Source organism: Balaenoptera ricei, chromosome 3 (genome assembly GCF_028023285.1).
Source record: "Balaenoptera ricei isolate mBalRic1 chromosome 3, mBalRic1.hap2, whole genome shotgun sequence".
In the NCBI taxonomy this organism is placed as follows: Eukaryota; Metazoa; Chordata; class Mammalia; order Artiodactyla; family Balaenopteridae; genus Balaenoptera; species Balaenoptera ricei.
The window spans coordinates 94,785,854-94,811,000 of record NC_082641.1 but is presented as its reverse complement, the minus strand read 5'-3'; the positions used below and the strand labels follow the sequence as shown (position 1 = coordinate 94,811,000).

Below are 25,147 nucleotides of genomic sequence, written 5' to 3'. Positions count from 1 at the left end.
AAGTTTTAATAAAATACATAGATATTTTTGAAAATGTACAGCCCCTTATTTTAGGGATAAAAGGACAGATTCAAGACTGTAAAATACTTAGGATAGATTTGCTATATCTATTCCAAGGAACTACATTCATAAATTTCTCATGCATTTAAAATGTTTCTTCTGCTTTGAAATTTATGAAGATTTTCAGGTACAGAGAATTTACTGGAAATTATTTCTAAGTTGGGGTTTTGTTTTGTCATAGTTTGTGTAGGGTAGAATGATATATTCCTCTTCCTATATCTTTTTAGTAATTTCTGTTTGAAAAACCTGTTAAATTTAACCATAGATTGTAGAAATGCTAATAATTTGCAGACTAATTTTCTGCTCTATTTACAGTTTTCAGTTTCCTTTTTGATGAAAAATGTGGCTATAATAATGAACACCTCTTGCTGAACTTGAAGAGAGACCGTGTAGAGAGCAGAGCTGGATTTAATCTTCTCCTTGCTGCGGAGCGGATCCAAGTGGGTTACTTCACAAGCTTAGACTACATCATTGGAGATGTTGGAATTACAAAAGGGAAACACTTTTGGGCCTTCCGTGTAGAACCATATTCATACCTGGTAAAAGTGGGAGTTGCTTCCAGTGATAAACTACAAGAATGGCTCCGGTCTCCCCGGGATGCAGTTAGTCCAAGGTAGATTCTTCTACTGATAATTCTTTAGTTCTTTAGGAAGTAAACATCCTGGTTTAGCAAGGTGAGACTGAAAATAGACTTGGATTTACTTGTTGCATTTAGAGTATTTAGTATTTAGAGTATACATTTCTTAGACTCAGGTGTTTTGGCTGTGCTTATGTGGCTGGCTAAGAAAAGGAGTCAGGTTGTCTTGTATTCACACAGTGAATAATGAGATTCAGCAGTTAATTTCTCATGCTGTGAGGAAATAAGTCTGTTTTGGGTACACCTCTTGATTATGTTATAGCTTCGCAATTTAGAATTTTCAAAGTCTTTCATATCAATTACCTTAATGATGTGATAAAATTGCATAAATAGTGAAATGCCTCTAAATGCCATATTTCACAATTGATATTAAGTTGTTCTTTTGTTAAGGGATACAATTCTTTAAACTGTCCCGTAAGTACTTACAAAATTGGGTCATGTTAAACGTGTTTCCATGGCAGAGAATTCCAGTTTCTTGAGTTTGACTATTTAGTGGAGACTGTACAGTTTATTTTTGTTAGATGGTATAGTGTGCACTAGTCCAGGCAAGTAATTTTTGACCATTTATGTCTACAGAAATCCCAGATTAACAATCTGAGTGATAGGAAAAACTTTTTGCACTAAGATGAGAAATTGAAATAAGAGCGAAAACTGAAATAGGAAAATAGTCACTTAAACATAGTGGTATGTCTACTTGGTAGATTATTGTTAATAATGCTAAAAAAGTTTACAACATGAGAAATATTAGAAGTGAAAAGACCTGATTAAAGTTGTTGATGTAGTATTATCACAAATATATAAGAAGCAATCTATGCATAGGGAAAAAATGGAAGGAACTTTGTATCAAAATTTTCTTCAAGGTGTTACTGTTTTATAATCAAGGGGGGGAAAAAAAAACCTTTATAATACTTGCTTGCATCATAGATCCATGTAGAACTCCCAACCAGGAAATATAGTTCTTAGCAGGAGAATGAAACATGGTTTTTTCTCCTGCGTTATTTTGCAGTGCCCATTTATTTTACTTAGTCTGAAAATTCCTTGGATTAGGGGGCCTGTCTTGGTTTTTAATTTTTTTATATATGATTTTTGTGCTAGAAATATTTAATCTTTGTCAAGTCCCTTCAGTTTCCTTCCCCCTGCTTTATTTTTGATAGGCCAAAATTATTATTTTTAGGTTCTCAGGTATATAGGTAAAAATGGATGCTACTTAATGACAGAATTTGGGGCTGAGTTTGTGGCGTAATTCTAAGTGGCAATGTGAAGTCCTTATGTTTTCAATTGATTATGGTTTACCAGAAAGGTTTTGATGTACAATTGATTTTAATTTTAACTCAATGTATATTATCTTGTGGAAATGTCTCGAAGCTACTTGAAAGCCTATGCTGATACAGATAAGATTCTGCTTTGTCTGTTTGTGTTGTATTTTAGATACGAGCAAGACAGTGGGCATGACAGCGGAAGTGAGGATACCTGTTTTGATTCTTCACAACCCTTTACGTTAGTTACTATAGGCATGAAGAAATTTTTTATTCCCAAGTCACCTACTTCTTCTAATGAACCTGAAAATCGAGTTCTCCCCATGCCAACAAGTATAGGGGTTTTCCTCGACTACGATAAAGGCAAAGTGGGTTTCTATGATATGGATCACATGAAATGCCTTTATGAGCGCCAAGTGGACTGTTCACATACTATGTATCCAGCATTTGCATTAATGGGCAGTGGAGGAATTCAGCTTGAAGAACCCATCACAGCAACATATCTAGAACACCAAGAGACCATGTAGTTTAAGCATCTGATGTGACTTAGGATAAAAAATGTGAGCAAAGTAATGCCTTGGTGTTAACCTTTGTAACTAATTACATATCATCTAAGTATCTGGTCGCTACACTTGTTTTTTGTGTATGTTTCTTCTTAAAACAGAAAGCCTAAACAGGCTTCCTGCCTTTTACAAACACCGGGGAAAAAGATACTTTTTTCATAGTTAATACTGAAATGGTTAACTGGATTATCTTCTTACCCCCGGGAAATCTAATTTATTTATGTCAGCTTGCGTTGCTGATACTTACATTCCTTGTTTCGGGGTTGGGGGAAGGGATACAAAAGTATTTATTATGCTTCTTTTGTGTTTGGTTTTTCATTTTTATATCATGTTTATGTCCTAAGAGAAGATATTTTTTAAATGCCTTCTGGATAGAAATTAGTACTAAGCATTGTGTTGTGCATTCGTTTTTAATCGGAAAACAAAGGTATAGATAGGTAAAAAAAGGCCATAGAAACGGTAGTATATTTAAATGGAAAATTATGTATTTAATATTCAGAATATATTGCCTGGAAAATGAATACTGCTGGGTTTTTTTTAAGACCACAAACTGTATTCTTAAGGACATTTTTAAGAGTTCTCTTAGCTGTAGTGCCCATACTTGCATGTGTAGGAAACATGGTTTCTTGCAGGAAACACAAAATTCTTGGCTAACACACGAAGCTTTTCACTTCATATGATTTTTGGGGAAATTTTTTTCTTCAATTTTTTTTTTAGTTTCTCTATGAAAATATTTGCGCTTGTATCAAATCATTATTTTTCATAAATATTAGTGAAGATACACTGATAATTGTCATATTCTTTTGCTTTCTTTTTGTGTCTTGTAATTTTCATTCTTTGGCACAAATATTATATATCAGATTGTCCTGGTTTATGTTTACATGTTTGAAAAGTTCTTGATACATTTTTAGTGTCATTAAACATATTATAAAATGTGAAGTAACTATCCGGTCAGTTGTATGGCATTTTCTATGGCTCATTGGTAATAAGCATTTGTCATATAAGCAAGTAAAAATACAAATTTAATTGTTTAGGAATAATAATTAAAATCATAATGACTGTGTGTACCCTTTTTTAAAGTTAAAAGTTCTTTGAATTTGAAGAATCTCATATCTAAATTTTATCTTCATTTTTGAAAGATTCTTTCTTGGGTGGTTTTATTTAAACTGGTTAGTTTTTTTAAAGTTGGAGTATTCAGAAACTAGACTGTTAGGCATTTAGCATTAATCATCTTGAAATTCTTTTGACATATTTTAATTGACTAAACAAAACTCTTAGATCTGTTTTTTTTTTTTTTTTCCTTTCTGGTTATATATGTATGTAAATGGAAATCTGCTATTCAGGTTAAATTAGCTTTCTTTTCCCTGACTGAGGTAGGAAATATCATGGAGAATTTCAGTGTTTAGTAAGCTTTGTTCCTTTCCCACCTATGAATAGCACTTTATGACATTGGGTGAACTAAACAAATATGCAGTGTTAACGTGGATCATTGTGCAATAAAGCTGCTAAAGTCACATGTGTGGTAAAGTTTGATAGTGTCAAGCCTGTGAAGCACATATTATGTAGACATTTTAAATATAAAGCTTTAATAGGAATAGGAAAGCCACTTAAAACATTGTATAGTTGCATATAAATTGTTCTCTTGGACTTCTTTCATTTTTAATAAAAACTTAAAGTAAGTTAAGTATAATTATTGAAATCTGCATTCCAGGAATTCTCTGTTTATACGGAAAATAGGAACAGTTTATGAAAAGATGTTTGACTGAATATATTAACTTAGAGCTAAAGTTCTATATAAAATTATTTTGGGGATTTACTAGCTTTAATTCTTGTGGAGATGATCATTAGAAAAGCGTAACATGAAACTAATTTACAGTTGACCCTTGCATAATGCAGGGGTTAGGGGTGTCCACCCTGCATGCGGTTGAAAGGCCGAGTATAAATTTATGGTTGGCCCTCTGCATCCTCGGTTCTACATCTGAAGATCCAACCAACCGGGGGTTGTGTAGTACTGTAGAACATGTTTACTGAAAATAAATCCACGTATAAGTGGACCTATGCAGTTTAAACCTGTGTTGTAGAAGGATCAACTGTCTAAACTGATCTGTTTGTCTAATATTTCTTTTCTGATCCATAATAGGTCAGATTTTGGTTTAGATGAGTGGCCCTTTAGTTCACATTCATACTCTTGGGTTATGGGGCTCTGGTAGTTAAGTCTGAATTGCAGTGAATTGTTACAAATGCTTGATGGGTCTTAATTTTAAAATAAATAAGAGTTGACTCATGCATATCCCTATGATACTGTATAATAACTTAATTTTCATATTCACAATTGCTTTCTTGAAAGTAGTAGGAATTAGAGCTACCTTTGGGGGATTGAACACCATCTGAGCCTGTTAAATCTTTGGACTAGCCCCCGTTATCTGATAGGCCCTGACAGTGTATCCCATGTGGGAATATAATCAATCATTGGATTGCTACAGAAAACAATCTAGTAACTAGTGTTATAGGCGGGAATAGTCTTAAGAAATGCTGTTCTACCAAACATTTGTATTCATTTTAAATGAGTTTTACTTGCTTATGGGAATAACATCCCATAAGAGTTGGAGATTGTCTTGGGACTCTTTTGCTTTAAAAATTAAACTTGAAGGAATTTGTTTTTAAAGTTTGATTTGAAACCACGTCATTTCACAAGAAGTCTTTAACTCCTGCTCTTATTAGACTCCATGCTGTGCACTGGGTACAAGGTGAACAAGACAGCCTGGTTAGGTTCCTACTTTTAGGAACTGAATTTCTAGGAAAGAGAGATGATAAAAATGGAAGGGACTAAGAGAGTGCTTGAGGTGGGAGCTAATACTAGATTTGGTGGTCAGGGAAGCCCCTCTGAGGAAGGTGATAGGAGCTTTGACACCTGATCTCTAAGGAGCCAGTATACAGAAGGGCTAAGTGAAGAACATGTAAGGTATAGTGAACATGAAGTGCAAAAAGGCTTTGAGATAATGAATTGGTCAGAGTTCTGAAGAAGTTAATGGAAGAGTTGCTTAGAGATATGGGCAGCCTGAAAGGAAGAAACAAGCAGTGGTGAAAGGCTGGGATAGACTAGCCACAGCCTGAAGCCATTACCGCCTCTAGAGCAAGGGGGAAAAGGGGAAATAGTGTTACTAGATCTCAGGGAGAGTGAGAACAGGAAGGAAGGGTTGCCGTGGGATGCAGCGGTTGCCAAAGATGTGGTGCCCAAGACAGGGAGGGAGTCAGAAAGAAAGATCCTCCACTGGATCTGCTGGGGCTGCCTGCTGACCAAACCCAACTGGCAGCCAGTCAGCAAGTGCTCTCTAGAGATGCACACAGCAGGGATCATCTTCCTGGGGGCAGAGATGGGAAGGCAGGGATCTGGTGGTGGTTGTGCGGGTGGCGTAGAGGGAGAATAACTGGCACAATTGGGGAGGAGTTTGGTGTATTTGAGGGAAAAGAAGGGAGGCTATGGGCCATTGTGCTGGCTGGCCGCTTAAATGAGGGTATTTATAATGTTCTGAAATGCTAAAACACATAAAAATGAAAGGAAGCATTTTGATTCCTAAAGATTAAGAAAGCTAATGCACTTTTTCCTTTTAGCTTTTTTTTTTTTTTTTTTTTTTAGTATGTCTCTTCCCCGTTGGCCATTCTATGCTGAGATCATTCATCTTTGAGACTAATGGAGTTGCTTCTTTTCTGAGTTTGCCATCTCTTGTCTGAAATATCTTCGGATAGAGAAGAATAAGTGTTATGGTTAAGAAAAACGTGCCCTTAAAGTTCTGGCTAGACTGATGCCTGCATGTAGAAGTAAGTTTGTAACATACTGTCAAAATAAAATTGAAATGTGCCATAAGTGAATTATAGACTATAGTCTGACTGCCTGTGGATAATAAAAAATACTTTTTTTCCCCCTAGATTCCTTTGTTTATCTTATCTGAATGCAGTGGTTTGTTAGTTTTTCAAATGCCATACTGCATGCTTTTAGAAGACCTAAAAAAGTTCCTTAGTTTTGTTTATGTTGGAATGTGGTTCAGATGAGTTTGAATCTATGCTCACTGGCCAGATTATATGACTGCTTCTGAAGATCTGTTTTCTTTTTTTCTAAGTCTTGGTCTCCTTAAAAGACCTTAAGTCTTTTAAGTGCAGAGCTAACGTCCTTTGGAATAGTACACCTGTCATGTGTTATTAAGACTATTGGAGCAACATTGATTTTCTAACTTTCTTTCCTTGGTAGAGTGGTGAGTACTGTTAGCTGCTGTAAAAGTATTTTATCTCTTATTTTATCTCTTCTAAGTAATATGTATATAGTATATCTATATATCTCCAAAATAATAAATGCAGGGTTTATAAAGTCCAATAACGGTAAAAGATGCATACCAAAAAACAGAGGGCTCCCAATCCCCCACCTCTACCCCTTCCAGCTCCCTAGAGTCTGTGACATTAACTCTTACTTGTTTTTTCTGCATTTATAGTAATGTTCATTTTCTCCTAATAATTTTAGACATTACTTACCAACATCCTATAATATTAAATGAGGATTTTAACTCTCTAAGTAAATATTGTTCAATATTCAGCTAAGTAGGTCTGTTATGTCTACCTTTCTTGTACAACTTCTTTTTTCCCTTGGAGTTAATAAGTGCCTATTTTGTTTACGTAATTTTCTTTGGCTCTCTAGCTAAATTGTCCTACATCTTCCATAAGCTCTATAAAATGCCTCTAATATGGCATTTTCACAGATCAAACATATTTCTATGTTTTTATTTTTCCTGGGGAATCTTTCTTAGAGCTCTTTGTCATCCTGTTCCAATATGGGCTAGTTGGTTCCTCAGCTTGTTACATAGCTCTCTTGGGGCTTCCCTTTGCCCTTATGCCAGGAATAACCCATCCTTCTCTTCTGAGTTGAACCCCATTTCCTGGATCCTATGTTTTTCTTTGACTTGGTTTATGCCCTAGTTTTAGTGAGCATATTCTCCAGTAAGTATCTTGAGAAAGGGTTTGGAGAAGGTAGAATTTTTGGAAATCTTGCGTTCTAAAATTTCTTTATTCTAACCTCCCACTTAACCGTTTGAAATCATTTTCCTATTTTTCAAGGCATTGTTCTGTTGTGTCCTAGCACCCAGTCTTGCTATTAAAGTCTGATGCCATTTTGATTATCAGTTTTTTTGTTTGTGACCTGTTTTTCCTCTTTGGAAGCTTTTAGCTTCTGTTTTTCTCTCTGTTGTTTTGAAAATTTATAATGTTTCTTAGTGTGTGTTATTTTCCCCTGTTCCATGTTTTGGAAATTTGGTTATTTCCTTCAGTTCTGGGAAGCATTCTTGTATTATTTCTTTGGTGATTTCTTCCCCTTAATTTCATATCACTACCTTTTTGAAACTGTCTTACTAGTGACTATTAGACTACTTCATATTCTTATTCTTTTTGATAGCATCCTGTTCTTGTTTCACTGACACAGTATTTTTTTTACTACTCTTAGACTTTAAATTATTTTTTTGAAAAATTTTTTCCTCCCTTTGTTATTCTATTCCTTTGAGTTTTCCACTCTTTTTTCCTGACTTCCCTGTTAGAGCATTTTCTCAATTGTTTACATGTTTTTGGCTATTTCTATTAAAGATTGAAGCACTAAAGGCTGATTATTGATTATTGGACTTCACTATCACTTAATCAAGTGATGAGGTGGCTTTTGTTGGATTCCACCCCCCAGATCCCCCAAATCACTCTGCAGGTCTTTCTTCTGGGGATATCCATTTTTCTCCAAAGAAGAGTTCTTCAATCTTCTGTTGGAATAGTGATCCTTAGGAACTGAGGACTTACTGTCCCTGAATAAGGAACTCTTCCAATTTTCTTCAGAGACTTTCTCTTCTATCTTCTTTTGAAGTGATTGGTGGTGGTGGTGGTTGAGGCTCAGGTGGATGAGGAGAGAGGTGAGAAGGAGGGTCATCATCTGATAACATAGGGTGGAGCTGGGAAACTGGAAGGTGGGGTTTAACTGTTCCTTATATATACTAATTTTCCAACAGTCCCTGTTGGCTCGACTTTCAGAATACCCAGAATCCAGCTTCTCCCACCTCCACAGTTACCAACATTCTAACCTGATCATTATAATATTTTCCTAACAGGTCTTCTTTCTTTAGCCAAGAATTAGTTGGATAGCTAAGTTCTACTACTAATAAACCCTGAAACCTCTGGATTTAACCAAAATTTATTTCTTGCTCTCACAAAATCTATTGTAGATCAGTAAAGCTCTCCTCCACTGATGATACAGGGATCAGGATCCCTACATTCTGTGACACCACCTTCCAAGCTCATGGTTTCTAAAGTTACTACAGCAGGGAAAGAGCATGGAGGAGTCCCAGCAGATAATAATTCCTCAGTACATGCTTTCCATTCATGTTTTATTGGCTAGAACTAATTGCATGGTGCTAACTAATAGGCATGGGTGTGTTATCTTCTGAGTGCTCAGGAAGAAGACAACCAGATATGAGTGAGGACTAACAATGTTATACCTCAAGCCCTCACACCGTTACTTTTTCTCGATTAAAAAATCAGAATAAGCCTTTTGAAAAAAAGTGAAGCATTTCATACTACTCCTGCTGTTCCAGGTATCCACACGTTCTTCCCTACCTTTGTCTTTTTTTAGATGTCACTTTCTCAATGAGAATCAGGTACCATTCTATTTAAATTGTGCCCACACCATCCTCCCCCCCCATACTTTTCATTCCCTGCTTTGTTTTCCAAAGCACTTATAAGTTTAACTTTTGCCTGCATCCTCTAACGCAGCTTCACGAGGGCAGGAGTTTTACCCAGTTTTTATCACTGCTGGATCCCAGCACCTTGAGTCTCCCTTGGTTTTCAGCCCTGTGACTCACCTCTGCCTTTGTGGTACATGGTCCCTGCAATTCCTGAGCCCGTCTGGGGTCTGTGTGAGTTAATCAGCCTGCTTCTCATGGGCTGCTCCCTCTGCAAGCATTTAGATTTGACCTTCCTTCACTAAGGCATTTGCCATTCCTCCATCTGTTCTCTTTTCATTATAGTTTGCAGTTATAATGTCTCCTAGTTGCACTGTAGTTGAGTTTGCTTTTCAGTTTCTTGTTCATTTTGGGGGTGATTTTCAAGAGGAGGCGGTGGATAGGACTTTGCCATCTTGAAACTAGATAAAGTATTATTTTGGGAATGGTGGATCCATATAATTAGTATCTTTTTCAGATCTTCATTTTATAATGCTCTAGAAAATAACTCCTTAACTCATTTTTTTAAAGTTTTTTTTTTTTAATGTTATTTATTTTTGGCTGCGTTTGTTCTTCGTTGCTGCGTGTGGGTTTTCTCTAGTTGCAACGAGCGGGAGCTACTCTTTGTTGCAGTGCACGGGCTTCTCCTTGCGGTGGCTTCTCTTGTTGCGGAGCACGGGCTCTAGGGCGCGTTGGCTTCAGTAGTTGTGGCACACGGGCTGCAGTAGTTGTGGCTTGCGGGCTCTAGAGCGCAGGCTCAGTAGTTGTAGCACAGGGGCTTAGTTGCTCTGCAACATGTGGGATCTTCCCGGACCAGGGCTCAAACCCGTGTCCCCTGCGTTGGCAGGCGGATTCTTAACCACTGTGCCACGAGAGAAGTCCCTCCTTGACTCTTAAGGTTTTATTTGTTTATTTTAAATGATGGAGCTATAGTATAGTGTAGAGATGTACTTTGTTTGGTAGAAGATATTTTTTGGAAAATCAGGGGTAAATTGAACTTGTATTTGGTGAGTAGATTCAGTATTTTATAAAATCTGAGTGTTTTAAGGTGCTGTATGACACCTTAATTTGTTTTCCCATTTGGATTCTTTGTGCCCTAGATAGTCCCTCCATATTTTAAACAAAGCACGTCTGACTAAGTGGAAATATTTGTATTCCAGAAGTTATTTTCCTGGTAAAATTTCTTGGGTTACCAGTTCTGCCCATATGTTTGACATGTAAGCATTTGAATTCCTTCTTGGAGCGTCCCTAATATGCCTTAAAACTGTTGAGTGACAGAGAGTTCTAAAAACATTTTAAAATGTTGTAAAGGTTAGTACATTGTGGTACATGTCTAAAGGGTGATCTAACAGTAGTTTATAGGTTTGGGGGAAAGGAGGGGACTCCATGAGCAAATAAGTTTGGGTGATACTCCATTACGCAAAATTAGATATTTGATGTGTTTTTGACTGCAGGAATTCTCACAGCATTTACTGCCTACATGGCTCAGTCTCACAGAGAATTTTGTGGATCACATGGACAGAGCAGTAGTGTTTAGTATGAAGTTTTGGTTTGGATTTATATCTGAGGTTTGTCATTTAGCAATTGTGTGATCTTAGACAAGTTCATAACCTGTGAGCTTCATCTTATCTGTGAAATAGTTCTAGCACTGTGTACTTAAGTAAATAAGATAATGTATACAAAATAGTTAGCACAGTGTCTTGTATATAGTAAGTACTCACTATATGGTGACTTCACATATACATTCTGCTTTTAAATAGCATTTCTGAAAATAGTATTTAACCTCATAAGATATCTTTTACAAATGATGGGAATATATTTGAATACAAAATTGTACTAGGGGACTCAGAGTTTTCAACTGATGTTATTTTCTTTTAATGTCCAAAACCAAACTGGAGAGGTACAGTAGTCCCCCCTTGTCCCCCCTTATCCAAATGGGATATGTTCCAAGACCCTCTGGGGATACCTGAAGCTGCAAACAGTACTGAACCCTATATATACTATGTTTTTTTTCCTATACATACATACCTATGATAAAGTTTAACTTATAAATTAGGCACGGTAAGAGATTAACAACAACAATAATAAAATAAAACATTTGTAACACTATCCTGTAATAAAAGTTACCTGAATGTGGTCTCCCAAAATATATTATTTACAGACTCATCCTTCTTGTGATGATGTGAGATGTTAAAATGCCTACATGATGAGATGAAGTGATGTGAGTGACGCAGGCGTTGTGAATATCATTAGGCTACTATTGATCTTCTGACCATACGAGAGAAGGAGGATCATCTGCTTTGGGTGATCCTGGATCATCAAGCCATGATCATATCGTGCTTGATCTTAGATGTCAAGAGTGGACAATGTCAATGGTTGAGGGTCCTGGGCAGGATGCAGCAGGACAGCGTGAGATATCATGTTACTCAGAACGGCGCACAATTTAAAACTCATGAATTGTTTCTCTCTGGAATTTTCCATTTAATATTTTTGGACTCTGGTTGACTGTGGGTAACTGAAACCAGAAAGTGTAACTGTGGATAAGGGGGGAACTATTGTAAATGAATAATTAACTTGAGGTATAATTCAGCCAGTCAGACAATTCAGTTTTCTGTGAGGTCACGATAATATGGTCCAGGTGTGTTTCTTTGCTGTTACATAAAAATGAGCAAGAGAACATAAAACACAAAGGAAAAGGACATGTAGTCTGTGTCACCTATTCAGGGTCTCATAAACTCAGTTCACTGTGTATCTCTCAGTGGCTCCTGGAACCTGCTGATGATCTTGTTAATTAAAAAGCAGCAGGTACTGTGGGGCAGTGCTTCTCCAGTGTTAACATGCATATGGGTCACCTGGGGATCTAGTTAAAATGCAGATTTTTATTCAGGAGGGCTGAGAGGGAGCTTAAAACTCTGCATTGCTAATTAGCTCCAGGTGAAGCCAACAGTGCTCATCTATAGATCACAGTGTGAGTAGCCGGGCTGGAGAGAGCAGGACGGTTCCTCTGTGCGTGTATGGCTGGGGAGCCGGGGTAGGAGGTATGACAGCATAAAGTTTGCAGTGAAAACTTAGCAGTCTCAGCTCGAGTGGAATGGGAAATGTCATCTGAGGTTGGCCTCATGAGATTTACAGGTAAGACCAAAATTATCTTTTAAAAAGGCTTTGAATCAGCTCGGGCACTTAGGTAAACATTCAATTGAAATTTCCAAGCTACTGGGTCATACAGTATAATAGAGTGAGTTTGGACGTCCCAAATTAAGTGTAGGGGTTATAGAACACATCTATTTAAAACAAACCAACCAATCTCAACATATATCTGCCAGAATGTGTCTTGTATAGAATTTGCTTGATCCTAACCCTTGGTCCTTGGTAATACCAGAATGAGGTAATTGTGAAATATAGCCACGATTAGCTAAAAGATTCGTTAGAATTTATTATTTATTATCATTTGTTGACTGCTGTATTATAGGAACTTATGCATATTGCTTTATGTAGATCTTATTTTAATTCTCATAACATTCACAAGAGTGTATCATTTTACCTATTTTACAGGTGAGGAAACTTAGAGATTAAATAACCTCCCTAGGGTCTCAAAGCTAATTGGTGGCAGAGGGGGGATTTGAATTCAAAACTTATCCCAAAATCTAACTATTGAAACAGTATCCAACTTTCCTGTTAAACCCATTTAAATACTGAGGAATGTTTGCAAGTAAAATGATGACAAAAATTGAAAAAATAGGTTCTATCATTAACTCTTAGAAAACAAGTTTTAAATGACTGCATAGAATTTAATTGTTGGGTCATTAGATTTTCTAGTCTCTTGTACATAATGCTTCGGAGAATGTCCTTGTTACATGGGTTTGAAAGTGGCCACTCCAGGAGGAATGTACCTGTATATGTTTTGTTTCCTCAACTGTAAATGGGAAAAATACCTATCTTGTAAACAAAACAAAACTTGAATTTGAACGCCTTTCTGCTTTGGGGCAGGGCATGTACCCTTCCATTTCAGGATCACTTCTCACCTTTGTAACTTGCCCTGCCTCTGAAAGCCTTTGAGTTTTTCAAGGCTCACATAGAGTTTTGAAGAGATGTATTGTCAGTTGGGAAGATGAGAAGTTCTCTATCTTTTCAGTATCTTTAGTAGACTCAGCTTTTAAGTATTTTCAAGAGAAACCATACCCGTGAAGTTTGTAATGCAGATGGTTTGGCAAGGATTCTGGTGGTAAGAAATCTTTTTCATAGACAATTTTCAGATTTATATAATCAATTCTAAAATGGATGGAGTTATTAGATTCCAGTTAAGGAAAATCTCGTTATCTACAAAGTTTAGATTTATTCTAGGTAGCACCTTGCCTTGCCATTATTAGAGATGTGTGTACCTTGGTGAGAGTCCCCAGATCTGTCTTTATTATTTGCTTAGTCTACAGTACCCTTTGCCTTTTCCCTAAAATGTAAGTTGCTTCAGAAAAGATTTTAATTTAATCTGTGAATAGTCTCAGTTGAGTTCTTTGAGATCATTTCCTTAACTCCTCCAAAGACTTTTTTGTTTCATCAGTTTTAATTCAACCAAGAGCCACAACCACTTCTCTCCAGTTTTCCAACCTGTTCACAGTTCATTTGTATGTAGTTAGTAAAATTACTTTATACTTTAAAAGGTTATCTGTGAAACTAGAAAGGTTTCCAGTCTATATTAACTTCCTTCTCTCTATATGTTGGCATTCCACTGATGTATAGTTTAATTTAGGGGCAACTGAAATGAAAAAAATATTGATTTAAACAAAATAATCACATCGAAGATAGTCCAAATATTTTGATGAGGGAGGTAAATGAAATAAAGAGCAATTATTTGAATCATTTGCATCAGTTCCTAATTTATCTGGGAATGTAATTGACTCACCTGGACTTAAATTATGGCTTTTAATATTCTTGGATTATGTTGGCCCATGAGTTTGACATTTTTTGCCCAAATGATCATTTTTCAAACGATATTTCCAACGATATTTACCTAGATTCCCCGTGAATAGGGACATGAAACAGCCTTTGGCAGTTAGATGACTTTAGGTTTGGATCTAGACATCTGAGGAATCTACACTTGTATTAATAGAAGACATGGGTGCAGCATGACAAAGAAATGCAGACTGAAGGATTAGGTTCTTACTGTAAAAAGATAACTGAAATTAGGCTGCCTATCCTGGTCTCCTGTACTAAGAGATTGGATTGCAAATGAGTTAAATTTGAAGAGATCAGATCTCTTAGAAACAGTTAAGTCTTTAGAGGAAAAATAGAGACTCCAGATCATTGCATTTTTCTCCTACTGACATTCTGGGAGAGGATCTTGAGTCATTTTCGACCATCTGTGTTTGCTTTTGGTGTTTTAGGATTTTCCAATTCCAGACTATTAATTGATTAACACTAGGAACATAGTGGAGCCCTGGGGATTATCCTAATCCCTTAGGTGCTCTCATCTTTGCACGTGACTTCAGTCATGGTTCCACAGTTTATTTTCTCCAGCCTGTACCTCTCCTCTGTGTCCCAAATCCATTTATATAACTGCCTACTTGCCATGGACACTGGAGGTCTCAAGAGTTTCTCAAAACTAAGCTGCAGTTTCCCAGGGCTCTTGACCCTTGCTCTCCCCAACTAGGCAATTCATTTTAAAAGGAGAGCTATTAATTTTTTTTTAAAAATGATAGAATAGTGGGTTAGAGAGGTAATTTAGAGAGAGGGTCCTTTTGGTATCCTCAGCTGCTCATCAAAGTGCACCAGAAAATCATGTCAGGAATTCGCCATCCCACTTCTGAAAGCCTAATAAATTGTAAAGAATAATGGCTTCTGTGGTAAATTCTCCCCACCTCCCCGCCTCCTGTCAGTGTTGCTTAAGTTCTGACTCAGTTGGTCTCCTGGACTTTGGCAACAATGTCCTCATTTGGCATGCTTTCTGGACCCACTGCCTAGGGATTGTGGTGACATGTAAAGAACTCTGGAGCGAGGTAGACAAGTTCAATTCGCAGATCCACTACTTTTTAGGGAGTAACCGCCGCAAAGTGTCATAACCCCTCAAACTACTGTTTCCTCACCTATAAGATGAAAAAATACCTATCTTGTAGTGTTTGTGAAGATTAGATGAAGTAATGTATGCCTGGTGTATACACAATATTAATTCCCTCCTACTTTCACAAACTGGGAGCAAATGTCACAAAGTCCCAGTTTCTCTAGAAGCCCCTGGGGTTTCTCTATAATTCTCTCACATAGTGGAATATACTCGTTGGCTCTCTTCAATAACATGAGATTCTCTTTTGATCTTGGTAGATTGAGGAAGTAAGATTTTTTTCCTCTGTTTTCCATTTTTTTGTTGTTGCTGTTGTTCTCCTGTAGTCAAGTGTCCTATCAATAGAGTATGTTCAAAGAAAAATGAATTTTTTTCATTATAATTTAACAATTTTATTTTTCTAGCGAGACCAATATCTTGAATTAGATGATAAAAAGTTGTCTTTACATTGTTGTTTTGCTTCTATTTACAATTACCTTGGAATTACCTTTTGAGGTGAGTTTCCGCTGTAGCTTCCTTGGCATAGTGTCTGGCATATAGTAGGTGCTCAGCAAATTCTAGACCCCATCAGCCTGTGGTACAACTGTCATCATGTCAACAATAATATCTAGGGACTTCCCTGGTGGTCCAGTGGTTAAGACTCCTCACTTCCACTGCAGGGGATAAGGGTTTGTTCCCTGGTTGGAGAACTAAGAGCCCGTGTGCCACATGGCGTGGCCCAAAAAAAAAAAATACCATCTAAATTATAATGGCAGCCTGTAGCCTGACAGTATCAGACGTATACTCAAGATGAGGTTTGCTTCTGTATTTCACTGTCAGTGAGCAAAAGACTAGAAGAGACACTTCTCAAAAGAGGAAATCCAACAATACATGTTTGGAGATATGCAAAACAAGATCACACTGAGATATCACTAACACATCAGATTAGCAAACATTTTAAAGTCTGACAATAACAAGTACTTGCAAAATTGTGGATTACTAGGAACTCATACATGGTTGGTGAGATGGTAGATAGGTACAAACATTTTTGGACAGTAGTTTTCTTATGTCATAAATTTGAAGATTTGCATATCTAATGGTCTAGCAATTCTACTCATAGGTCTATGTACTAGAGATTTCATTCTCATGTCCATCTGGATACATGTACGAGAAAGCTCATAGTCCCAAACTGGAAACAACCCAGGTGTCCATCAACAGCAGAATGAAGAAATAAATTATGAAACATTTGTATGTGGGATACTATAGAGAGCAATGAAAGATAACTACAACTAACATATAACAAAGTGAGTGAATATCACAGTGTTGTGCAGAAGAAATACGGTGCTATATGTCTGCATGATATTTGTATCAAGTTCAAAAACAGACACAAATTTGCTAGAACATAAGGCCCATGAGGGGAAGGATCTTATTTCAAATGCCTAGAGCAGAGACTCTGGCCCAAGTGACCTTAACCATATTCTTCAGGTATGTATATGTGGATATCAAAAAAGATAAACCCTTAACATAAAAGTCAGGGGAAGTTTACCTCTAGGGATGTGGGCAGAAGTTATGACTGGGAAGGAACTAATAGGAAGGTGTCTCCGGAAGTGCTGGTAATTTCTTGACTTAGGTGGTGATTATAGGAGTGTTCACTTTATTATTTAAACTATACATTTGTTTGTTTCTTCTTTTTTTTACTGAAGTATAGTTGATTTACAATGCTGTGCCAATCTCTTCTGTACAGCAAAGTGACTCAGTTATACACAGATGTACGTTCTTTTTTTATATTCTTTTCCATTATGGTTTATCAGGATATTGAATATAGTTCCCTGTGCTATACAGTAGGACCTTGTTGTTTATCCATCTTAAGTGTAATAGTTTGCATCTACCAACCCCAGCCTCCCAGTCCATCCCTCTCCCTCCCCCCGCCCCCCTTGGCAACCACAGGTCTGATCTCTATGTCTGTGAGTCTGCTTCTGTTTTGTAGATAGGTTCATTTGTGCCATATTTTAGATTCCACAGGTAAGTGATATCATATGGTATTTGTCTTTCTCTTTCTGACTTCCTTCACTTAGTATGATCATCTGTAGTGGCATATACATTTGTTTTATGTACTTTCTTATATGTGATGTTTCACAATGAAATAGCTAATGCAACAGCCTTCCAATTTATTTGGTTTCATTTTTACATGCTTATTTTGGCGCATAGTTGAGAGGAAGGGGCATACGGGGACTTGGGGAAGATCCCATGGCGACTATTCTCCCTGGGACTGTATGTAAATGTTGTGAGGTCAGATTGACACCGGTAATCATACAGCTTTTCATCGTCTGCACCAGAACGTCTTTGTAGATGCTTAGGCACTGCAGACCTGGGTTCGATTCCTGCTTTACCACCTACTGGCTGTGTAATGTGGGAAACCTAGAACGAGGCGGGTTCCTCAGCTGTGAAGTGTGCATGATAAGAGCCACCTCATGAGGCTGCAGTAATTAAATGAGGGTTAAGATAAACCGTGTAAGCCATTTCCACTGTGAGGCCCTCTGCCAGTCCATGGGGTGCTTTTGTGTGAATTAGAAGAGGCACCCTCCTCCTCACAGACACTGCCTTGCGGGGTACACAGCTTGGTGAGCAGATGACACCATTGTGTCGGTTATCAAAAGAGGCAGTGCTGAGTGTGGGCCCCTGAGCTGAGTACTGCTGTGCAGTAAATAAACTGCAGAACTCTCTGCATTCGCCTTGGCGTTTGGCAAAGAGTAAATGTTTAGTGTAACTGCCGTGATATAGATGCAAATTGCTATCCACTCCAAACATGATCCGTGTACCAGCAATCAGCTGAATTACCATGGTGGAAATAGAGCCTCAATTCTTTCTGTTGGAGAAGTTTTTTACACCACCTGGAGGAATCGTTTTCTGTCAACTCTATTACGATGTTTTTAAATACAACTTCACTGGAACGAGCAGTGTTTGGGGATTCTCCAGACCATTGGCTCTGGTCTCAGAGCTGGATCTGGAAGCTCTGAAGAGTAACTGATTTTCAGTTTCCTCATCGTCACAATGGGAGTTGAACTGAAACTGTGGTCCATGTACCTGCTAGGTGGGAGCCAGGGGTGCCTTGGGGTTAGCAGAACAAGTTATGATGAGGGCCGGGGCAGTGCTGAATGGGTAAGACCGGGAGTCATTCACAGCGGAAATCACACGTCCTAACTGCTCAGGTAAAAATCAGAATTCAGTGACCACTCTTGGGAGTTTTGAAACTAGCTGGAGAGCAAGTCTTTCACAGTCCCCAAGTGAACTCTGAACGGCCTTTTATTTTCTTTTACTCTTGGGATTCTTCCCTTTAACTGGACAAATGCCCTAACTGGGAGGAATAAAGCCACAACAAAGATGTATTAGGTGTGTTTAAGGGGAGAGCAGATTCTAAATGAGGATAGTGCCCCCTAGTGCTGAAATGTAGCCCAGCCAGGAGTGCCCCCTCCTCAAACCACAGCTGAACACTTTTGAGCTTTTCATGTTTGCCCGAGGACCCAGACTATTGCCCTGATTTTGACTTATTAGTGGATGCTCAAAAGAACTAATGATAATTACGTGGTGTAAGGGAAACCTGTAACTAACAGTAACTATTGCCCATTGGGGTACTGGTTGGAACCCAAGCGTGGACATTTCCAGGGACTGAGATCTCCTGTGAGTATAAGAGATGGCGGCACCTTTAGGAGGAGCAGCTCATTTCAGAGACGAGTTTCGGCTCACAAGGTTTTCTTTCACATTTGTGATAAGTGTTTGCTTACTTTGTGGCATGAGTTTTGCCACTAGGATATGGAACCTATTGTCCTTCATGGAAGAAAATCTTTTTTATACCTTTTATGTACCTTGTATTAAATATCGCTGGTGTCAGATTCTATACACAACATCAGGATGTTGGATTCAGTTTTTTTAATTTGGAAAACTGGCCAGGCTGAAGGCTTCTCTGGGTTTTGTTATCAGGGAGAGCGAGTGTATTAGAATGGCTTCTCCCTCTGAGCACCTGTATCGGTCAGGGTCCAACCGGGAGACAAAGACCACATAGTATTTTGAAAAGGAAAAGTTAAGCGTAAATATTAACTATTACTGGGGGTTGGAGTAACAGGGAATTGGCTAGTAAGGAGTAAAAAGGACAGAACCTTCATGAATGAGGGCAGTACCCTTACAAAAGTACCCCGAGAACTCCCTCACCCCTTCCACCGTGTGAAGGCACAGCAAGAAGACGACTGTTTATGAACCAGGAAGTAGGCCCTCATCAGACATCAAATCTGGCAGCTCCTTGATCTCTGTGTTTTAATCTCTGATATATATTGGGTATGCCCATAAGACTTTGATGGAACAGGCTCTTTTACTTAAACAAAAATCAAATTCCATTTAACAATGGCTAAAAACCCACTGAAATTGTGTGCCTGAGGTGATTTAGAATACAGCTCCTGCCAAACCTCCCTTTCTCTCTGGTGCCCACACAAGGTCAGAGTGTAAGGCTGGTACCAGGAGAAATTCTGGAGATACAGGCTCTTTGGTGATGCCCAGTTGTGTGTGGTCTATCTTCCAAGCTCCCAACTCCCTTGTTATCCATCACTGAAAACTCCAGAAGATGTGACAACCAAGGATCTCCAATTGATGTGAGACATCTGTGGTGTCATTTCCCAGGCACTCCTCCCATGATTTAACTTTCCTTTTGTAACCCCTCCTCCACGCTCCCCGCCCTCGCCCCCCCAGCCTTACTCCTATGCCACTGAAGAGCTTTCATACTTGCTGTCTGTACTTCTTTTCTTCCCATCATTTCTTGAACATATCCCATTCCGGTTTTCGTCCCCTCCATTCAGGGATGGATGCACGTTTTGTGCACCTGAAGCTTATACAGTTTTCTGGGTGGGGAAGCCTCTGTAAGAGTATCAAATTATGAATACAAAACTAGGCATGAAAATAAATATGTGGAATGAGAAAATAAGTCACAACGAATTAAGAATTTTAAAAAGCTGGTAGAGATCACAAACATTACAAAATCCAAAAAAAGTTTTTTTTATTACTTAAGTGTCTGACGCACTTTTATATAACTTGTCCCTTACCTTTCTTGGTTCTGCATGTTCTTTGTTTCCTCACGTGACAAAATTCTGTAATATAATTTTCTACAGAGAGAATATAAAGACAGTTTAGTCTTTCCTCTAGCATAATTGACCAACATTTGTTTTTATTATTGGTACTTGGGATACATAAAACATACAACTTGACATAAAGGTACCTTCATCGTTTGTATTATTGCTACAGGTTTGTACCCAACAAACATAGGGACTCTGATAAACTCTATCTTACATGATTCACATTAAAAAAACAAATAAATAGCCTATATTAATAATTGTCTTCACAGCAATATCAAGTATATTCTTGACAGGAGAGAATTTCCATTTTGACAATGTGTTGATGAAAATGAACACCCTGCTTATAAATGGGAACTTTGCACAAACTCATTTCTCTCTCCATATATTTTGAGCCTTGTCTCTCCCACCACCCAACTACTCCATGTGCAGGTTGCTAAGCCCAGCGGCCACTCAACATTCCTCTTCTGTCACCAGGACTGGGTCACTCCCTTCTCAGGGAAACACTTTCTCTCTTGGTTGTCACAACTTCATATTCTCCTGGGTTTTTCCCTTTTTATCGGCGGTTCCTTCTCCATCTCCTTTGTGTGCTGCGGGGCTCAGTACTGGCTGTTGCTGGTTTATACTCTCTAGTGATCACATCCAGCCGTACCATTGCATGTACTGGTTAGAAAATGGTGCCTCCCAAATTTATACCTCTGGTCTGGACCTCTCCCAGAGCTTGAGACATGTAAGTTATTTACCTACTTGCTATCCTGCTTGGATTCAAATTTTCTGATTCATCTCAGAAGATCAGTATGTTCAAAATGAATCCCAGTCCCAAAGCTGTCTTCCTCAATTTTGCAAATGCCTCCACCGTTACTCAGCAGGTTGCTCTAAAACCAAGGAGTCATCATTTGATGTCTCTCTTTGCTTCTTGTACACATCAGTCCATTGGCAAGTGCTGTCAGTCCTACCTTCAAAACATATTCTGAGTCTGACCATTTTCCCCTCCCCCTCCCACTCCAGCCACCCTAGTTCAAGACCTTCACTATCACTGCCTGAGCTGGTGTCGTTGCTCCCCAGCTGGTTCCCTACTTCCACCCTTGCCCCGTACAGACAGTTTCCCTTCATCGCCTGCTTGGAGTCCCCCAGTGCCTTCCTGACACATTGAGAACGTAATTCAAAGCCTTATCATGATGTGCAAGGCTCCACATCATTGGCTCTCAGAGCGTGGTCCCCAGGCCGGCAGCATCGGCATCACCTGGGAACTTGGTAGAAATGCACATTCTCAGGCCCCACCTATTGAAGCAGTAGCTCTGAGGGTGGCCAACAACCCATGTTTCCAGCCACCCTCTGGGTGGCCCCATGGGTCTGCATGGGCTGGCCCGTGGCCTGTCCTCTGCCCTCAGCTCCGAGCCCTGCCCCTCCCTCCTCCCTCTCCTGCTCCTGGGACATGACAAGTGAAATCCTCCCAGCTTTGGCACTTGTGCTCCCCCAGCCCCTCCCCTCCTCCCCAGCCACGTGGGTGGCTCCCTCCTCACTGTAGGCAGGGCTGTGCTCAAGGCTCATCTCCTCAAAGGGCTTGCCCTGGCCACCCTTCCAACATCACTTGTCCTGTCCCCTTGGCCCACTGCTGCATATTTTTCTTCATTGCCCTTGTCTCCACCTGTCATGACTTCCTTGTGTTTATCATCTCTCTCCCTGACTAAAATATAAGTTCTGTGAGGCTAGGGATTTTGTCTGTCCCCATCCAGGCTATCTCCAGCACCTAGAACATCCTCTAGCATTTAAAACACTCAGTAAATACTTGTTGAATGAATGAATGTATCGATGATATTGAATTAGTGCAGGGGCCACTTCTCATCTCTCCCTCTTTTCTTCCCCAGTGAGGATCTTAGGAGTATACCCAGTTCCTCTATTAAGTTGACTTGTGTGGACCTTAACCCAGTTTAGGTGCATTTTTTTTTCATAGCCACAAACCTAAGAGTAGGGTGATGAAGTGGAAAAGGCTTCAGGTTTAGTGTCAATCAGATTGTTTTTTTCGTTGCTTTCTGACTCCACTCCAGTTGCTGACTTTGGGCAGGGGTTTGAGCCCTAGGAGCACCGGTTCCTCCCTTGGTGAAATAGGGGCAATAACACCCACACTCAAAATGGAGATAAATTGAGGATTAAATGCATGTCAGTCACCTTTTACAGTGCCTGATATGGGTAGGTGCTAAAGAATGTTAGTTTTCTTTTGAATCTAATGTTCTTGGTTTCTGAACAAGGGAGATATCCCCAGAAGGCAATGGGAATGGCCTGAATATCCCTGGGTTGGTGGGAGGTAGTTTAGAATGAGGAAGATTCTCAGCTGTTTGGAATGCTCAGTTCAAAGCAGTGCAAAGTAATTCTTCTGAGGTGGTCAGCATCTGGAGGCTTTGCAAACTTTCTCTCTTTCTTTTCTCAAAAAAGCTTTCTTGCCTTTCCTGAGGTGCTAACTGATCTGTGACCAATTGTCCTCACTGTTAAAACCCAGCAAGGTGTGCAAATACAGAGAAGGGCATGCAGCGGCTGTGGTGAAATTGGAAACCCACTGCTGGGGCATTTTATTCATCTTGTGAAACGGGTGTGTTTGTGAAACTCCGGAGAGGCCCCAAAGACTGCGGGTGAGTGGGCGGAGTTAAGACCTAGGCTTGTCCATTATGTGTTTTAGGTGGGCCTTATCTAAGCCAGTAAATCACACTTTAGCAATCACTTTACTCTGCAATCCAGAGGCATTTTCTTCTGAGCCATACGCCTTCCAGATGTGCCTGTGAGTATGCATACCCAGCGGAAGCCTGGTTGGCACAACTGGAATGGCTCAAAATGTGTATTTTCCCCCTCCCAGGTCTTCCCGTTTTGGGGTTCTCACCTCAATCTCCATCTCAACTCTCCTTCCCTTGGGGTCTGACTCTAAGTTGAAAAATATCCTCCCCAAAAGGTGATAGTTGGAAATGACTGTCGATTGATAGCTTTGTTGCTATTTGCATAAGAAACCAAAGGCCTTTGAGATCTCGGTGAATTGAATTTCAAAGGTTGAATTTCAGTGGAGGAAATGAAGGACACACTCTCCACTGGAAGCTTCTAGGGTTCCTCAAATTACAGTATGGGTATCTGCTTCTGTGTGGTTTTCAGTCCCTGAGGAATACAAGGTGTTGTTTTCCTTTGTGCTATATGAAATCTTGGGCTTTGTTGTTGCTTTTATTTTTATCCAAATAATTATCTCACATTTTATTCTGTGATTATTTCCAAGCTTGCCAAAACAAACCAACCTATAGAACTGTCAAATCATTAGCTTATTAAAAACAGAGCTATTATTGAATGATTTCCTTATTATTTATTTTCCCCATAGCTTGCCAGGACTTTGTTAACTTTTAGAAAGCCCTAGGTCACAGAGCTTTATGTTTAAATATACGACTTCAGCCCCAGCATAACACTTTCCTTTCCTTATTTTGCTCAGTGTAAAACCATGGAAATGAGCCAATGCTTTTCCTGGATTCCTTCACAAAATCTAGCAGTTCCACTGCCATTGATAAATGCTGACTTCTTAAAGCATTTAAAGTTTTCTCTTAGGTCAGCATAGAATTCCAAATATCTGCTGAGCGCTGACAATCTCAAATATGTTGGTGAAGCTTATGAATAAAGATTATTCACCATCTGTCTCCTGTTTTTGTTTATTAAAGATATTAACCCTTTGTCATAGTATATATTACAAGTGTTTTTTCCAGTTTATTGTTTAGCTTTTGACTTTCTTTTTATGGTGTGTTTTTTTCCCCCCAGTTGTCTTACATTTTTATATGGTAAATTTTTAAATCTTTTTCATTTATGGTCTGGTCTGTGACATAACGCTAATCTGTTTTCTCTCAGTAAAAAGGAAAACTTCCATTGACAGAAGCCATTTTTTTGTGGCTTAGGTACCTTCTGCCCTGTTGGACTCAGAAGGTGGGTCAGAATTGCTCGGAGTCTGTGGGGTAGTGAGTTTTGCTACTGAGTATCCCAACATAGAGGTCAAGCTTTTCTTCCAAACTGTGGTTGGTTTACAAACACTGTATGTGGTTAGTTTGGCTTCTCCCATCTAGGCTTTCTAAAGCCACAGCAGAATCAGCTGAGCTTCCCCAGCCTTCTCTCTGGGAGCAAATGACCAGCTTTGGGGAAAAGGACTGGCAGTACCCAGGATGGTGGTGATCTTGCCCCTGATTTGTGGTTTGTGACTGCTGAGAACTTTGAGACCAATGCTCTCATTAGAACCCTCAGCACCTTGACGCTATTGTTCTCCCTCCTTGAGAGACTTTCTTCCTTCAGCTCCAACAAAGCAGTGGTCAGTCTCTCTATTCTCTTTCTAAGCATATGTTTTCACATGCTTTCGGTTGTAAACAGAATAAACAGTTGTCTTTCAGTCAACATTATAATGCATATGTCTTTTCATATTCCTATATACTTATCACTTTCATTGACCACATATTATTCTATTAATTGGATATATCAACATTTCCTTCACTTTCTGGCCCTAGCCTGGATTTCCCCTAAAGTAGACCTTAGTCAAGGATTTGGGAGTTAAGAAGTTGATTTGGGAGGTGATCCTAGGAAGCACTCAGAAGGAATGGGGAAGTGAGACAGGAAAAGGAAGAAAACAATTTGGGTGGCATTAATCAAGAGTTACATCTGGGGGTAACTGGGGCTCAGTCTTATTGGGATCCCTCTAAGAAACAGTGTGAAACACAGCTCAGAATTGTGCCACCAAAAGGTGAGAAA

General features: G+C 39.1%; 1 protein-coding gene across 5 annotated transcripts in view; it reads left to right on the top strand.

Annotated features, from left to right (window-relative positions):
* TRIM36 (tripartite motif containing 36) overlaps positions 1 to 6,214 on the top strand; it is a 47,510-nt gene extending 41,296 nt beyond the window's left edge. For 4 of the 5 annotated variants that reach the window (XM_059919413.1, XM_059919411.1, XM_059919415.1 and 1 more), the window contains 2 exons: positions 376 to 673; positions 2,126 to 2,640. In XM_059919413.1, coding sequence (XP_059775396.1) covers positions 376 to 673; positions 2,126 to 2,480 — 653 coding nt within the window. In that variant the 3' untranslated portion in view covers positions 2,481 to 2,640. Of the gene's footprint in view, positions 1 to 375; positions 674 to 2,125; positions 2,641 to 6,153 lie in introns of those variants that run through there. The other variant, XM_059919412.1, reaches the window with a different exon arrangement.
* Positions 6,215 to 25,147: the final 18,933 nt, after the last annotated feature.